At 43.9% G+C, this 18,073-nt stretch overlaps 1 protein-coding gene across 3 annotated transcripts in view; it reads left to right on the top strand.

Annotated features, from left to right (window-relative positions):
• The window catches only part of KIAA1549L (KIAA1549 like), a 414,360-nt gene that overhangs the window by 299,354 nt on the left and 96,933 nt on the right, over positions 1-18,073 (top strand). For all 3 annotated transcript variants that reach the window (XM_060176625.1, XM_060176624.1, XM_060176622.1), the window contains exons 11-12: positions 8,687-8,850; positions 15,412-15,602. In XM_060176625.1, coding sequence (XP_060032608.1) covers positions 8,687-8,850; positions 15,412-15,602 — 355 coding nt within the window. The remainder of the gene's footprint in view (positions 1-8,686; positions 8,851-15,411; positions 15,603-18,073) is intronic.

The raw sequence follows: 18,073 nt of genomic DNA, 5'->3' as shown, positions 1-18,073 counted from the left end.
GCTTCACAAGCAGTGAAGCAGGTCTGCAGGTGTCTATCTTTCTCTCCCTCTCTCTGTCTTCCCTTCTTCTCTCCATTTCTCTCTGTCCTATCCAGAAATGACTACAACAATAAAAAACAACAAGGGCAACAAAAGGGAATAAATAAATAAATATTTTTTAAAAAAAAGAAAGAGGAAGAGGAAGAAGTGGAAGAAGAGGAAGAAGAAGGAGGAGAAGAAGAAAAAGAAAAGAAATTGAGAGGGGAAGGGGAGATAGACACACACAGAGAGAGGGAGAGACACCTGCAGACCTGTTTCACTGCTTGTGAAACTTCCCCCCCTGCAAATAGGGAACCCAGGTCCTCATGCATGGTAGTGTGTGCACTCAACTCGGTGTACCACTGCCTCGCCTCCCACCCCCGCCATGTGTTTTCTTTTAATGGCACATGGACCTGTGCATGCACAGTTCCACTGCTCTCAAGCTGATGTTTTCATTCTTTTAACTTTAGAGTTAAAGAATGACAGAGCTGATGGGGTATGACAGTGGATTCTGTGTGTGGCCAGAAGTAGTGAAGGGGACTTCCGGGGGTTTGCTGAGCACTAGTTGCTGATGCAGAAGGTGGGAAAGAAAAAAGGCTTATGATACCTAGAGTGAGAATGTTTGACTTCCAACATGATAGGTTGGCATCTATTAAGCATTTACATAGAGCTCAGGATATAGAAACTTAGAAGTCATCTATGTGGGTGATGTTTAGAGCTAAGGGGATAGGCAAAATTAACCAGATCAGCCCTGTAGTTAGCTGGGAACAGGAGGAAGGAGACTGAACCAGCAAGGGGCATGGAGGTGATGGGAAGGAACCCAGAAGCATCTGGGCCCCTGCAATATGTAAAGGAGGTGAATCTTCTGATGAATCTTGCCAATGTCTTTTTTTTTTTTTTTTTTTTTAAGAGAGGAAGTACTATGCAGAGGTTGACCAGAATTTGGTGAAATGGAAGTTGATGATCTTAGTAGCAGTGGTTTCAGGGAAAAGATGATGGAAGCAGCTTGACTGGAGTGGACTAAAGAGAGAGTGAGGGTAGTGATAGCGAAAGGATTAAAGAGGAATGGAGCATTTGCTGGTAGGGTATGTGGGAGAAATCAGGTGACTATAGTAAAAGAAATGGATAGTGCAGAAGAGAGAGGGCCAAGAACTGGAGGTGTGAAATGTTTGCTTTTTCTTTTTTCTTCTCACCAGAGCACTGCTGGGCTCTGATTTATGGTGGTGCTAGGGATTGAACCTGGCACCTCAGAGCCCCAGGCATGAAAATCTTTTAAATAACAACTATACTGTCTCCCCAGCCTAGCGAAGTTCTTAAGTCGTGCTGGGAGGCACACCAGTGGAGGGCTCAGACTCAGCAAGGAGCAGGGACATGTCATCATTAGCATCAGAAGGGAAGCAGAGGGCACTTTTTTTTCTTTTTAAATTTTATTTATAAAAAGGAAACATTGACAAAACCATAGGATAAGAGGATACAACTCCACACAGTTCCCACCACCAGAACTCCGTATCCCATCCTCTCCCCTGATAGCTTTCCTACTCTTTAACCCTCTGGGAGTATGGACCCAAGGTCATTGTGGGATGCGGAAGGTGGAAGGTCTGGATTCTGGAATTGCTTCCCCACTGAATATGGGTGCTGACAGATCTAACTCTTGACCCTACTTTGGAGTAGCATGGACGTCCCCTCTGTTATTATTATTTTTTCTTTTTTTAATTTTCTTTCTTTATTTTTGCAAGTTGATAGTAGTATACATAAACACCATTCCCACCACCAAAAGACAGTGTCCCCCCCCCTCTCCCCCCCCCCCCATGAAGCTGAACATTCACCCTCACCCTCCACCCAGGGTTTTTTCTTTGGTGCCCTACTCCAAATTCAGTCAACTCCTGCTTTGAATTTCCCTTTCTGTTCTTCTTTCTCAACTTCTGTTTATGAGTGGGATCATCCCATACTCGTCTTTATCTTTCTGACTTAGCTCACTTAACATAATTTCTTTAATTTTTTATTTATAAAAAGGAAACATTGACTAAACCATAGGATAAGAGGGGTACAACTTCACCCAATTCCCAACATCAGAATTCTTCATCCCATCCCTCCCCTCCACTGCTAATCAAAGTTTGAGGATGTTTCCTCTGATGTCTCTACTCAGGGTTGGGGGACAGAATGAAGTAAAATTGCTCGCAGAAGTTGACGTTGCCTCTGAGGGGATTTGAGAGTGGTTATAGCAGTAGGCACTGAGAATGGAGGAGCAGACCAACTAGCGGAATAGCATAAGACCACCGGGTTTCCCTCCTGCTTGTTGCTTGTTGCTATTCCCAGACCATTTCCTCTGTTTTCTTTTTAATTCTAGATCCTGGCCTCTCCCCCCCCCAGCAGTCATCTCTGGACCCCCAACTAGCACCCCACCATTTAATGGAGATTTTCCCTTTGCTCAGTGTCTTCTTCCTTTCCTTGCCATCACATCTCCTGGCCCACCCCATCCTCTTCTCTGACCTTTCAGTTCTGTGACACCCCCCCCTTACTTCTACTCCAGGCCTTGTTTTTAGGAAGGGAAGAAAATACAGGGCTGGATTGTGTAGACAGGAGGTGAATGGAGTGTTCAGAGAAGAGGTTGAGGTATGGAGAACCTTGCTGATGAAGGTTGATCGGGAACAGAGGAAGGACTGAGAATCTGGGCGGGAGAGAGAGTGGTCAGATCAGATTAAAAGGCACATAGAACCTTTTATAAATGGGAATCTAAAACTTATCTGGACATAACCGAAGCTTGGCTGTGATTCAGAGAGCTTTCATTCAGATTGTGTTGTGAGTCACTCCAAACCTCTTGTTCTTCAACTTTTTTCTTTGAACAAACTTGGTCCTCCCTGTTTCCATCTGTAAGTGTGCTGCGCGCGCACCTGTGCAAACACACACACACCTACGCTGATGGCAACCTGCTCTCACTCTCCCCTCCTCGCCCTCCTACCACTGGCTCTGGAGCTGTTTGGGGAGCCTGCACGATATAGGTTTTTGTCATTTTGCCAGGCTGGCTTCGTGGGCGGGAGACAGAGACGACCAGAGACTCATGGCTGAGCTGAGAACACAGTTCAATCTTTATTCATGAGCGGGGAAGTGGTTCAACAAACTAATCTAATCTAATCACAACCCAATTCTGTCCTGCATCTCTTTCCTCCTGTGGAAGAGTCAGGAACCAAGGAAATACATACGATAGGGGGCGAGGGAGGTGGGGTGAGAAAGAAGCGCCAACCAGCAAGGACTAAACCAAATGTCCCAGAGGCAGGAGGAGCCAGGGCCAAACCAATGTCCCAGAGGCAGGGGGAGTGAGGATTAAACCAATGTAACAGAATGACCATGTAAATAGACCACAACTTTAAGCAATGTAACAGAAGGGGTTTTAAAAGCAGAATTTAGAAACATACCAACAGAGGAGTCATTCTTCATACCCCTTATTTTTCTGAAACCTTTGACCTCCAAGGCACACTCCCCCCCCTCCATTTTCTCAACTCTAGAGGTTTCCATTGACATTATCATAATAAAGAGTTCTCTCTTTTTCTTGAGAGGAGGTATTGCATCTTTTTTAAAAAATTAATTTATTGTTGGATAGAGACAGAGATATTGAGAGGGAGGGAGAGATAGAGAGGGAGAGAGACATCTGCAGCCCTGCTTCAGCACTCATGAAGCTTTCCCCCTGAAGATGGGGACCAGGGACTTGAACCTGGGTCCTTGTGCACTGTAATGTGTGCACTTAACCAGGTGTGCCATCGCCTGGCCCTGGAGGTATTTCATCTTATCCATATTTGACTATCCAACTCTGGCTGCTGTCTGGCTCTCTTCTTGTGATGGCAAAGGGTTCCTCTTTGTTAAATGTCTCTGAATGGGGCACACGGTTGGAGGACACCACAGAGCTATGGCTGTAAGATAAGCTTGAATTCATGCCCCATGTCTCCCACTTTCTAGCTGTGGAGTTTAGAGGTAAATTAATGATCCCCTCTGACCTTCCTTTTCCTCACCTGTAAAATGATCATGTGAAAAACAAAACAAACAAACAAAACAAAACAACAACCTCACAGAACTATTTGGAGAATTGAAAGAGATCATTGTGGAATGTGTAGGACTTAGTACAATCTTGGGACACCTATCAAGTTCTTATTAAGTGGTAGCTGAGTGTCTCTTCTGTAAGGCAAAAAGAACTAGAGAGGGGAGAACAAAGAAGGAAGGGTGATTTGAAAGACAAGAACCATATAGTTCAAAGAGTAGGGTGCTGTTAATGAAAACAGAAAGGAGACACATTTTCAGAAGGGAGAAGGTAATCTATTCATTTTGGATCATGTTGAGTGTAAGGTAAGATAATGAGCTAAGACAAGTTGCTGGATGTGTTTCCAGGTGTGTTGATGGAATATTGAAGGATGGCGTTGGGGACTCAGGCTGGCTCTCTGGAGAGAGGCTAGAGGTCACAGTATAGATTTTAAGGATGAAGTAGTTGTATTAAGGAAAGAAACCCCTGGAGAAAATATGAGACCCTGGGAAACGCCTCCATCCCTGGGGTAGATGAAGAGGAAACCAAGGCCTGTGGGAAAAAGAAATAGATAGACATTCAACCCCAATCTCCTAATAGCCTTGAAATCAGACTGTAACGTGAACCTGAAGCCAGTACTCTGAAAAGAGTCACAGTGCTGAATAAACACCAAGTCTCTCTAGAGGGATGCTGTTGGCATTCTCTGTGTCCCACAGGTGTCAGTATGCAGGGCTCTGCAAAGGAGTGTGCAGTTGTCCACTTGGTCTGTTACCTCTGGGTAACGGGAGGCAATGACTTCTATAGCAGCTGCATTCCGGATGGAGGTTTCCACCTGCAGCATTTGTAGCATCTGGAATAAGAGGTCCTGCAGAGTAGTTAGATAACTGAGGGCCTAGGGGTATCTGTCCCCTGTGCAAATGCAGACCAGAGAGCAGGAGGTGGCCATTAGACTTTCATCTCAAAAAATGACATTTAGAAGACCTGGTGATGGCATACCTGGTAGAGCTCACATGGTACCATTCACAAGGACCCGGTTCAGGCTCCTGGTCTTGAACTGCAGGGGTAGGGTGGGGGGACATTTTACAAATGGCAAAGCAGTGTTGCAGGTCTCTCTCTGCCTCCCTCCCCTCTCTCTCTCTCTTCTCCTCCCCTCTCAATTTCTCTGCCTCTATCAAAAAGGAAAAAGAATAATAAATAAAATATAAATAAAAGAAATATGAATAAAAATAATATAAATATATTAAAACCAAATAGATAAAAGGTCACCAGGAGCAACGGAGTCCTAGCGATAACCCTGGTCACAATTTAAGAAAATCCATTTCAAGAAAGCAAGAGACTTTTTGGTGAAACTAATTTATTTCTTTAGCAACTTTTTTTCCCCCTGTGGAACTCAGGCCTTTCACATGTGTGATTTCACTGCTCTGGGCCACTGTTTCATTCAGACAGAAAGACAGCAATGAGGTGGGGGGGGGGGGCAGGGTGAACACCACAACACCTGGCTTCCTCTGTATAATCTCTGTATAATTTCTGTTGCTGTATAATCTCCTACATGGTGTTGGCGCTCTAGTCTGAACTCACACCAGTTATGGGCGCTGATGTGCTGACAGTCTCAAAAACACCTGGGAGAGAGGTTTCCTCCTCCTCTGAGCTGTTGCTTCACCTGAGAAGCATTTAAGCTGAGCCTAGATTCTGTGGACCCTTTGACATAGTCCTTTCTGATGAGCCGCCCAGTGTATGCACACTGACTTTAACTGTGTATTTCAGAGATGCAACTTTATAAAAATGTCTGACCTCCTGAGGGCTTAATCTACATGTCTGCAGTTGGGGCTAGGAATAGCAGGTGACAGGGGAGTGGGGCGGTAGCGCAGCGGTTAAGCACAGGTGGCACAAAGCGCAAGGATGGGTGTAAGGATCCCAGTTCAAGCCCCCGGCTCCCCACCTGCAGGGGAGTCGTTTCACAAGCAGTGAAGCAGGTCTGCAAGTGTCTGTCTTTCTTTCCCCCTCTCTGTCTTCCGCTCCTCTCTTCATTTTTCTCTGTCCTATCCAACAACAACAACATCAATAACAACAACAATAATAACTACCAAGAAAACAAGGGCAACAAAATGGAATAAATAAATGAATATTTAAAAAAAAAGAATAGCAGGCAATGAGTTTCTCACGGTGCCCAACACACAGTGAAAGCTCAGAACAGGTCTTCTCCTAGTTTCCTTATACTACAATTTTTGCAAATTAAATAACCATCCACATACAGAGGTGTCTGTACATGACTTGGCAGTTTTAGCTGATTATCCCAATGTATTGGGCTTGGATGACTTCAGTGAATCTGACTTTACTACCACTTTGGCCGCTGAGTGACTTTATTAATGTTTATAAGTTAAATTTATTCTCTTTGTTATTTAAGTAGAGGCAGAGAAATTTTACATACAGTGGCAAGAAAGGGCCATGCCAAAATAAATAAGTAAACAGACAAATTATCAGAGTAAAAATAGAACACATGTAAAGTTTTCGTTCTTGCCACTGAAAAAGTATCTAATTGCTGATGAATAAGTATGAACAATATATGTATCTGTGCACACCTAAACTTTTTTTATGGTGTGATGTTCTGACACACTGTGTATTTTTCTTCACCAGAAAGAAAATAGCCAGAAAGAGGCATATTGATGTTTTCCACAGAAGCTGTGAGCTTCAAAAAATGTTAATGGCACGAAACTCACATATATAAATACAGAAATGCTAAAAGCAGTAGCAATTAAATGTTTAATGTCAACAGAAGCACATTATCTAATGAGCTGTTTTCAGAAGTTAATAATGTGATTAATCACCAATTGATAAAAAGCAGTGGGAAGGCAGTTCTTTTGTATGAATTGGATTCCAGAACCAAGTACCTCCTGGGGAGAGGCAGATCCTGGCTAACGAGGTACCCCCTGAAATCAGGGGGTGACTGGCACCAAGGGAAAAAATGAACTGGTTTGCAGACCTTCCCCAGGTGGTATTTGCCAGTGGAATCTTTTTTGTTGGAGCTGGGGCCTCTTGCATGTGTGACTTCATTGCTCCAGCCTGTCTCTCTCTTTTCCTAGTGGGGCAGGGCTCTGGGGAAGTGGAGTTCCAGGACATATTGGTAGGGTTGTCTGTCCAGGGAAGTCTGGTCGGCATCATGCTAGCATCTGGAACCTGGTGGTTAAACAGAGAGTTAACATACAAAGCCAAACAAATTGTTGACCAATCATGGACCTAAAGGCTGGAATAGTGCAGATGCAGAGTGTGTTTGTGGGGGGATGTCTCCGTTTTGTAGATAGCTAGTAGGCATATTTTAGTTATATTCCAAAGGTTATGTGGCTATACTAGTTTTTTTTTTTTGTTTGTTTTGTTTTTTGCCTCAGCCTGAAATCTGATATGCAGGTGGATCCTAATTATTATCTGGGGACATGATATCATGGCTGGCCGAAGGACCAGAAAGATCAAGGAAGAGAGTAGCTCCTTAATATGGGAATGGTGTATAAACATTGTTGATTGTAAAAAAATCTTTTTTTCCTCCATTTTTATTGGGGGCTGGGGGTTAATGATTTACAGAATCATTGACACATGGGTACAGTTTCATTATACACTAGGGACCCAAAGTTCTCTTCTGCCCCTCCCTCCCCCTCATTCCCCAGAGTTCTTTGCTTTGATGCAAGATACTGTTCCCAGTCCATGTTTCACTTTGTGTTCTCCTTCTCTGTCCTTATCTATCAAGTCCTGCTTATAAGAGAGATCATTCAGTAGTTGTCTTTCCTATTTTGGCTTATTTCATTTAACAGGATGTCTTCAAGTTCCATTCAAAATGATGCAAAGGAGACAACTTTATCATTTTTAACAGCCAAGTAATAGTTTACCCTGTAAACATCATATTTTTTTTAGTTGTTGGACACCTAGGTTGCATCCAGGTTTTTAGCTATTGCAAATTGTGCTGCTATGAACATAGGTATACAGAGATATTATAGGTGTTTATGTTTCCTTTGGGTAAATCCCTAGGAGAGAAATTGCTGGGTCACAGGGTAGGTCCTTTTTTGGTGTTCTGAGAAATCTCCAGACTGTGTTCCAAATGGGATAATTCCATTTTTTCCTTTTCTTTCCTTTTCTTTTTTTATTTAAGAAAAGAGACATGAACAAAACCATAGGGTAGGAGGGGTACAACTCCACACAGTTCCCACCACCCGATCTCCTTATCCCATCCCCTCCCCTGATAGCTTTCCCATTCTCTATCCCTCTGGGAGCATGGACCCAGGGTTGTTGTGGGTTGCAGAAGGTGGAAGGTCTGGCTTCTGTAATTGCTTCCCCACTGAACATGGGCGTTGAGTGGTCAATCTATACTCCCAGCCTGCCTCTCTCTTTCTCTAGTAGGGTGGGTCTCTGGGGAAGCGGAGCTCCAGGACACATTGGTGGGGTCGTCAGACCAGGGAAGTCTGGTCGGCATCATGCTGGCATCTGGGACCTGGTGGCTCCTTGATGTCACTTTTTTTTTTTTCCCAAATGAGAAAACATCCACAGACTTCTTGAGTCACTTGTATCAAGCCAGAGCCTTCCTGTACTCAAACCTCCTCATGAGTTGGGGTTGGGCCTGAGAGGTGGCTTTCCCCTTCCTCCTGTCACATGAATCCCACTGGCTCTTCCCCACAGCTGTAGTGAAGAACCCACCCAACAACCTGTGGATCATCGCTGCAGTGCTGGCACCCATCGCTGTGGTCACGGTCATCATCATCATCATCACTGCTGTGCTCTGCCGGAAGAACAAGAACGACTTTAAACCAGACACTGTGATGAACCTGCCTCAGAGAGCAAAGGTATTGGGGAGCATGGGGTGGGGTGGGGAGAGGTGCAGGGATTCTTCCTGCCTTTCCCCTAGTGGCTCTTGGGGCCACTAAAAAATACCTTCAGAAACATTCTCATGGATCCTCATTTTCAAAGGGAATGTCTCCCTTTAGTTTTATAACAAGGGTGCCATAGCTAATGTATTGGACGCTCACTCTGTGCCTTAAGTGCTTGTATGCACATTAGATACGGTAACCCTTTTTGTCACAACCACTCTCTGAGGAAAGGCCATCATTTTACAGTTGAAGAAATGAAATGGAAGCATAGAAAACTAGGAATGAAATAGACCTAAAAGGGGCCTTAGAGATCATCTCGTCTTCCTTTTATAGGGAAGTTAACTCTTTCCAAATGGCATATTCAGTAAGGAATAGAACCGATGGTCAGGCCAGCTCTCAAGACTAACAGAGAACTCATTGAGAAATGGGAGATACTAAAAAATTCTCCCCCTTTCATGTGTCTGAGTGGCTTTTTTTCCCCCCCCAAACATTGCCCCTGCGTAGGAGATGACAGAGCCCTGGCTGGGTGGGCATTGGACTCCATCCAGTCCAGCGCTCAGGAACCCAGTCCAGTCTCCACAGCCTCCCATGTCTGCACCACCCACCCCTGATGCCTGGGAGGTGAATGGATGAAGGAAATTCCAGTGGCTGATTTCCAGGTCACGTAGCCCCCTTCACGACAGTCCCTGAAGGAAAGATAACTGGTAATAGCGATCTTTTAAATAATGCCTTACAAGTTGCTGGCTCTTTCAGGTCTGTCATCTCATTTGCTCATCGAAACAGCCCTGTGAATAGGTCAGAGCCAGGGCAGGTTTGATTATTTCATTTTACAGCTAAGAAACCCAAAGGAAAGGAGATGCAGGACATGTTCAAAGTTGCATAATTAGTAGCAGAGGGGTGACCTCCAGTACACATCTGAGTCTTTGGGCTCTTTTTGCATAATTAACCTTCCCACACCCTTAAGTTAGACAGCATCCTCTTTTAGCCCTGAACTTCTGGGCTTTGTCAAACTGTGCAGAAATGAAATAGTAAACTCCCTCCTCGTTCTTCATGTCCATTTGGGATGCACAACATGGAGCTCATCCTTGCTCCTTCTCTCTGGATAGTCACACTTCACTTCAGTCAGAATAACTGAGTGACTTTTCTTGTTTGTGAGGCCCAGTCACCTATTCGGAAGCTGCATGTTGATAAGACACATTGTGTAGTGAAAAGTCAAATCCCAAGGAATGTTGTTCCCTTTCCACTGACACAAAGGCACCTGCTTCTCAGACACAGCCTGCTGGTAATTACCTAAGCAGTGAAAAACAATGAACCGGTTCCAAGAAGAGATGTTTCATTTCCACCTCAGCTTAGTTACAAGCTGAGCCTTTCAGACATAACAGTAATTACCAGAATCTAATTGTAGCCAAGCTCAGGAATGCAGAGCATGCCACACCGAGGTCGTAAATGGCAACTTTGTGCTACAGCTTTAGCCAACATTTTTATTAATTCACCCAGATGAATTGGGCAGCACAGGGTTTCAGTGTACCTTCTGGCTTGGAAGCTGTCCCAGGTAGGGACAGATTAATGTTTGTGAGCTTTCATAACTCCTTTCGCGTTCCTACCTGGTGCTTTGTGTTTCAAGTGCTACCTGGCTGATGTGGAAGCTCAAGCAAATTTATGTTCCATGGGATTAGACTCACTGGTGTGTGGTCGTGCCGTTTGCGTTCAATGAGTCTGTCCTCCGCACTGATATTCAAAATCCCTTCACCACGGGAAAGCAGCAGGGTGGAACTGCCTCTTTCTTACTGCAGTCCCTCTGCTATTGCGACCCGGGGACACTGCAGTGTTTGGGAGACGAGAGCTGCCTGCATCACTTCTCACAACCCGCATGTATGTGAGCAGAATTCATTTAATGTCAAAGGACAGGAAGAAGGCAAAAGTTGGCTATTGCCACCAACTCATAGACCAGATGGATGGGTCTCCTGGTCACCAGGGACACTGAGCATCTTTAGAATGCAGGCTGCAGTGCCAGAGGACATTGCTGGGCATCCTCGCCGAGACTCACTAATAGACTTAACATGCTAAGAGGAGGTGAGTGTGGTTTTCCTGGGAGCGAGAGCAGGGCATGCTTGCTCACACTTCTTCAGAGGTGAGGTACCAAAGACACGACCCTGTCACTTTGGGTATCAGCTGGGTGCCTGCAAGTATCCATGAAATGTTGAGCTGCTAAGGCAGAAAGGGCCAGGCATCATGCCTCTTGTCACCTCCTTTCTCCTAATTCATTCCTTTTCACTCTGTTCTTGCGCTCACTGCCTTTTCTCCAGTTTTCCTCTTTGTATAATTGCTTTATATAAATGTCTTCCTGGTGCAGGCATCTTTAAGGGGAAACAAGGTCATTTCCAGATAAGGGTCAGAGCCTGGAGGACCTGCAGTGGTTGGCATGACCGTCTGCTCTGAACGGACTAGTTACCTCCTCAAGATGCCCAGTGTTTTTTCAAATGCTGTCTGATTGAGTTGCCTTTAGTATCTTTGGGCCTCAATCTTCTCATCTGTGAAATGGGGGTGATAATAGTATCCACTTACAGGTTGTTGTGAGGATTAAATGATTTATACAAATACTTTGGTACATAATAAATACTATACATAAGTGAGATTTTTTTTTTTTTTTACCTCCAGGATTATCACTGGGGCTTGGTAAAGTCAGTACTACGAATCCACTGCTCCTGGTGGCCAGTTTTTCCATTTTTTTATAGGATAGAGAGAAACTGAAAGGGGAAAGTAAGATAGAGAGAGGGAAAGATAAACACCTGCAGACCTGCTTCACCACTTGTAAAGTGAACCCCCTCCCACAGGTGGGGAACTGGGGCCTTGAACCAGGATCCTTGTATGGTGCTTATGCTTTGTACTATGTGCACTTAACCCAGTGCACCACCGCTTGGCCCCTAGTGAGATTTTTTAAAATATTTATTTATTGAATAGAGACAGCCAGAAATCGAAAGGGAAGGGGGTAGGAGAAAGGAAGAGAGGCAGAGAGGCACCTGCAGCACTGCTTCATCACTTGTAAAGCTTTCTGGGGGCTCGAACCTGTGTCCTTCTGTATTGTAACATGTTCACTCAATCAGGTGCACCACCACCCAGCCCCCAAGATTTTTTTTAAAAGGTCTAAGCAACATGTCTACCTTTGACATTGAAAATTATATTAGCTGAATAATTTTACAAAATTCAGTCAAGTAACTAAAGATACTTCATGATGTTGTATTAATAGTGTCAGAGACCACTAGTGAGTGTCCAGTGGGAAATCAGTTCATCTCAAGTGGTTTTCAAGCCAAAGATACCACCAGTATGTACCAGAAGAATATGGGGCTAGTTTTAAGTCTCTCATCTCTTAGCTGTGTGACCTTGGGCAGGTTACTGAACCTTTCTGAGCTTTCACTCTCTCATCGGAAATATGAACACTGTGAAATTTCCCTGCTTACTTAAGGGGGTTGTTGTGAGGCCCAGATGCCCTCATTTAGGCATTTGGCCAGTGTGTTAAAGGCTTTAAATACTGAATTTGCCCAATTGTTATTCTTTAAAAAAATTTTTTGTATTATCTTTATTGAATAGAGACAGCTAGAAATAAGAGACAGGAAGGGGAGACAGAGAGGGAGAAACAGAGAGACACCTGCAGACCTGCTTCACCAATTGCAAAACATCCCCCCTGCAGGTGGGGACTGGGGGTTTGAACCCAGGTCCTTGTGCACTGTGACATGTGTACTAACTAGGTGCGCCACCACCCGGCCCCCCACCGCTTGTTATTCTTACCTTAATAACAGTGAGTGTCTTTTAAGCTTGATATTCTTTAATATCTCTCCTGCTCACCCATCATCAACTCAGTTACCTGAATTATCCAGAAGATAACTTCACCCCAGTATAAAGGTGAAGGGCCAAATTCAGAGAGAGTGAGACACAAGAGGGAGAGTGCAAGAGCCAGTCCAACCTCCCTGGAAAGCTTAGCAGCCACTGGAAACCCCAACTCCTCACAGAGAGATCAGTAGTCTCAGCATAGGAGGTGAACCAAGTAAGCTAGGGGATGCCCAACCAAGATGGCAGACTGCAGAAGGAAAAGAGAGGCCTTGGAAGAGTCATCAAGTGTTGTTTTCGCAGGGCTATGTTGTTTTCACCGGGCTGGCTTCACGGGCGGGTAACAGATGACCAGGGACTCATGGTTGAGCTGTAGGCAGTATCTCTTTATTCATTCAGGACGCAGCCCAATATAAGCCGAGCTAAGCTAAACTCAAGGTAAAGTAAAACTCACAATGCTGTCTTTATATATACTTGCCAAGTAGGGTGGAAACAGGAAGTGACATAGAGAGGGTGGAGAGAAAAGTGACTGGTGAAAATCAGAGTGTGACAAGGAGGGGGTGGAGCAGGCGAGAATCCTATCACTGAACCACCAATGCCCTGGAGGGAGGGTGGTGCTTGTTAACAGTGGTTATGTAAATAGAATGAAGTGGTTATGTAAATAGAATAGTGTTAAGCAGGGGGGATTTAAACCAAATGAAACAGAAGGGGTCTCATGCATACCAACAATCAAGCAGTGAGTAAATGTTCTGACTCTGGGTCTTTTAGTAATGGGTTCACATCTTGGCTTCACCATAAACCAGCTATGTAAATTGCTTAACTTTTAGCCTCGGTTTCTTCTTCTTCTCTCTCTTTGTGTTTCTTTTTACAATCTATAATTTACATTATTTTTTTTTTATAGAGAGATAACTAATGTTTCACTCTGGCATATTTGATGCTGGGGATTGAACTTAGGACCTCATACTTGAGAGTCTAATACTTTATCAATGTGTTGCCACCCAGGTTTTTTTTTTTTTTTTTTTAAATTTTCCCACCAAGGTTGTCACTGGTACTCAGAGCCTACATGATAACATGGTTTAGTATGAAGGCAAACACTATTAGCTGATGCTGGTTGGGTACTATGTGCCCGCACCCAGATAAATTTGGGGGCTCAATTTGTTTATTTTATCCATATGACATCCCTATGGGGGGTTAAATATCACTCTTTTAAAAAAAAAGATTTATTTACTTTTTGTGTAGAGAGAATAAGAACTAGAGTATCACTCTGACACCTGTGATGGCAGGGATTGAATTTAGGACCTCACCTTTATAAATCTAATACTATAATGTGTGGGAGATAGCATAATGGTTATGCAAAAGACTCTCATGCCTTAGGCTTCAAAGACCCAGGTTCAATCCCCCGCACCACCGTAAGTCAGAACTGAACAGTGCTCTGGTGATGAATGAATTAATGAATAAAGAAAAAAAATTATATAAATAAATCTAGTATTCTAAACAACTGCATCACCTCCTGAGCCACTAAGTATCTCTCACATATAAAAACCACTATGCTGTTCACGCTGTTATTTCCTCCATTTTACAGATGATAAAACTGATTTACAGTGAATTTTGGGAACTCCCCCAAGACCACCTAGATAATAAGTGACAGAGCTAGGATTTGAGCCCAGGCAGTTTGTTTCTGAAGCTACTACTCTGGTTCACCAGTGTCCTGCCTCAAATGTGCATTGTGTTGCTTTGGCATGTAAAACAGAATACAAGAGTGGCAAGCTGGTGTAGGGGCTCTGCCCATGGACTCTGAGGCAGACAGAATACAGACACTCTCAGAACTTGTGTAAACAAGCTTCTTGGATTTTTATTACCCCACTAAGAGATGTCTGCTGGGTTTTGGTCACAGCTGCCCTGTTCACTTAAAATTTCAGACATTGTGTAATAAATCCATGCTAATTTCTCAGTAATGAATTATGGAAGAGCTGGCCTGCTTAAGGAAAAGGCCTGGATTCAAGAATGATTACATAAATTCTGTTTTATTATTAATGAGTGTCCTGTCTCAGATGTGGTAGTGCATTTCTTTCCCTCTGCTCTAAAATTTGTAATTCCATGTCATACACCTTAGTGGTGGAGGTTGAGAAGATTTTCTACATGAGAAAATTGAGGTTCAGAGTTCAAGTGACTTGCGAGAGTCATACAGCAATTATTACACACGAAGCTATATGAGAGTGGAGTCAAGGCATGACAAAATATTTCGAGACTGCTATCATGCAGGTTAAGATATCAGTAAGGGGTTCCTAATTAGCAACAAGGTTAGTGGTCTAAAATCCTTAAGCAAAATTAGCTTTAAATAAATAAAAATAAAATAAAACCCTGCAAATTTCTGTCTTCCTTTCTATCTCCCCTGTTTTTCTCAATTCCCGTCTCTATCCAAAATAAACAAATAAATCGAAGAGAAAAATCAGAAGTTAGCTTTTACACACATATTTACAGCTTGTTAATTCTGTTCACTGCCCAAATGAGTCTTATCTGTAGCAATTCTGTTGCTAGGTGGAATTAACGTGGAGTCTGCTTTTTTTCAGAGAGAAATTAGGATGGAGATGTGAGTTAATTTTTGCTGTCAGGAGGCTAGGACCTATCCCATATACTTTTCTGCCTGTCTTCCCCTAAAGCTGTCCTAGACCCACACTTTGGAATGACTTCAGATCTGTTCCCTCTTTGCAGCCTGTGCAAGGCTTCGACTATGCCAAGCAGCATCTGGGGCAGCAAGGAGCAGATGAGGAGGTCGTCCCCGTGACACAGGAAACAGTGGTCCTTCCACTCCCGGCTCGAGATGCCCCCGCCTCACAGGAAAGGGACATCATCCAGGACGGAAGCACCATCAAGACGGCCAAATCCTCTGAAACCAGAAAGAGGTAGGCATGCTGCCAGCTTCTGCTTCTCTGTGTCGGTGAGAGAAATAATTGATGGTATGAGTGGCTGAAGCCCTCAAGTGAATTCCTCTGTTCTCTTTAAACGTTCTCCTTCGTCCTCATTTTGAGTATTTGAAAAGGAGAGCAGAGAGGCAACGAGAATCCTATCACCTTCTTCTCGCGAGCCATTTCTTGTAAAGCTTGATAGCACAGATTTACCATGGTGGCAGAGGTTTGCTGTCATGCTTATTGTAACCAGTGTGGCTGGAATGCCATACTTACAGTTTAAATTTACCTTAGCAGGAGAGCCTTCTATCAGTATAGTTGTACTTTACCTGGAAATTTCTCAATTTCTCAAGAACTTATAATTTTAGTTTAAAAACCATGTGTGTGGGGGAGTCGGGCGGTAGTGCAGTGCATTCAGCATGGGTGGCACAAAGCACAAGAACCGGTGTAAGGATCCCAGTTTGAGCCCCCCAGCTCCCCACCTGCAGGGGAGTCGCTTCACAAGCAGTGAAGCAGGTCTGCAGGTGTCTATCTTCCTCTCCCCATCTCTGTCTTCCCCTCCTCTCTCCATTTCTCTCTGTCCTATCTAACAACAACAACAACTACTACTACAATAACTACAACAATAAAAAACAACAAGGGGATAAATAAATATTTAAAAACAACAACAACTGTGTGTGTGTTGTTGTTGTTGTTGCTGCTGCTGCTGGAGCTTCATGTTTCTGAGCCTACTTTTTCAGACAGAGAGGGAGACATCACAGCACCAGAGCCCTTCCCCCAGTGCTGTAGAACTCCCATGTGGTGTACCAGGGGCTCAGACCTGGGTTACCTGCATGGTAAAGGAGGCACCCTCTCTGGGTCCTCCCCAGACATCCTCCCTAACTCCTACTATGCTTTTTATCCTTTTTATGTGAGGCCATAATGAAGGATTCAGGGGCTCAGGTGTGCATGATATCACTGAGCTGCCTCCAGGCACAAATTTCATCTTATATTCTTTTGAAGAGAGGAAGGGACATCATAGCACTGCTCCACCATTCTATTGTGGTCCCTTATTGTTGTCCATGATGCTCCCACATGGTGCTGGGGCTCAAACCCAAGGCCTCATGCATGGTAAGCTATGTGCTTTCCCACTGAACTGTTTCTCAGCCTCTTAGATTTCACTATAAACAGAGTACTTCGATAGACTTTGGGATGGCTACATAAAGGCTTACAGTGAATTCCTGACTTCAAGAATATCTGTGGAGAGACAGAGGGGTTAGTAACCAAAGTGAAAAATGACGTGCAGGTGCCCTTAGTGGGAGTCTGGATAAAGTCCTGTGAAAAAGAGATAATGAACTGGATCTGGGGGAGGGCAAGTCATAGAGGAGAGCTTGCTTCAGCTGAACCTTGAAGGGTGAGTGGGATGTTACAGCAGGAAGAGAAAAGGGTGTTCAGTGTGAAAAAGCCAGGGAACAGCCGTGACCCCTTAATGGTGAGTGACCCTGGTGGTCATGGTATACAGTGGTTAGGATGTAACGAAGGATTCACTGTCAGTGAAAGATACAGAAGGCAGATTAGAATTGTTGAGAGCTTTAATCACCAGGCTAAGAACTGAGTACCCATTAAAAGTCCTTCAGGAAGATCATTCTTCCAGTCTGTATTTCAGAAAAACTTCTCTAGTGGTCAAGTGGATGATAGGTGGGAGATGTTAGTCTAGAGGCCAGGAAACTAGTTTAAGCACCTTTGAATAGACTTATGAAGAGGTAACATGACCCCCTGTTGATTGGCTAAACCAACTGCTATTGGTAACAGCCTTCTCCCTTTCCTGAGACCACAGTGGAGACTGTAAAAACTACCCCTCGCCTTCCTCATTCCCACTTCCCCTCCCTTCACCTGCCATATTTGTTGGTTTACTGCAGTAAATGAGACATAACTTCCTGCTGTCATGGACCTTACAGGTATACATTAAACAGAGACATCAATATATCAAAGGTGGGGTGGTGATAAGCATGAAGAAAACCAAGAGAATGGTGAAGGGATAGAGAGGAAATGAAGCTATTTTAGATAAGTCAGATCTTTTTGATAAAGTGACATAGAAAGGTCTGATTGAAATGATATATGAACCTCTAGGTTCTGAGAGAAGAATGAATAAGCTGCTAGAACATGTGCAAAGCCAAGAGGAGAGAACTTCTTTGTAAAATATTTTTTATTTACTTTTTTTTTAAACTTTTTATTTATTTAAAAGAGGAGCCATTAACAAAACCATAGGATAAGAGGGGTACAACTCCACACAATTCCCACAACCAGATCTCCGTATCCCATCCCCTCCCCTGATAGCTTTCCTATTCTTTAACCCTCTGGGAGTATGGACCTAAGGTCATTGTGGGATGCAGAAGGTGGAAGGTCCAGCTTCTGTAATTGTTTCCCCGCTGAACATGGGTGTTGGCAGGTCGATCCATACTCCCAGCCTGTCTAGGAGAGAACTTCTT

This window comes from Erinaceus europaeus, chromosome 17 (assembly GCF_950295315.1).
Source record: "Erinaceus europaeus chromosome 17, mEriEur2.1, whole genome shotgun sequence".
In the NCBI taxonomy this organism is placed as follows: domain Eukaryota; kingdom Metazoa; phylum Chordata; class Mammalia; order Eulipotyphla; family Erinaceidae; genus Erinaceus; species Erinaceus europaeus.
Note: the sequence above shows the minus strand (reverse complement) of the source record. Positions and strands in the feature narration are given on the sequence as shown.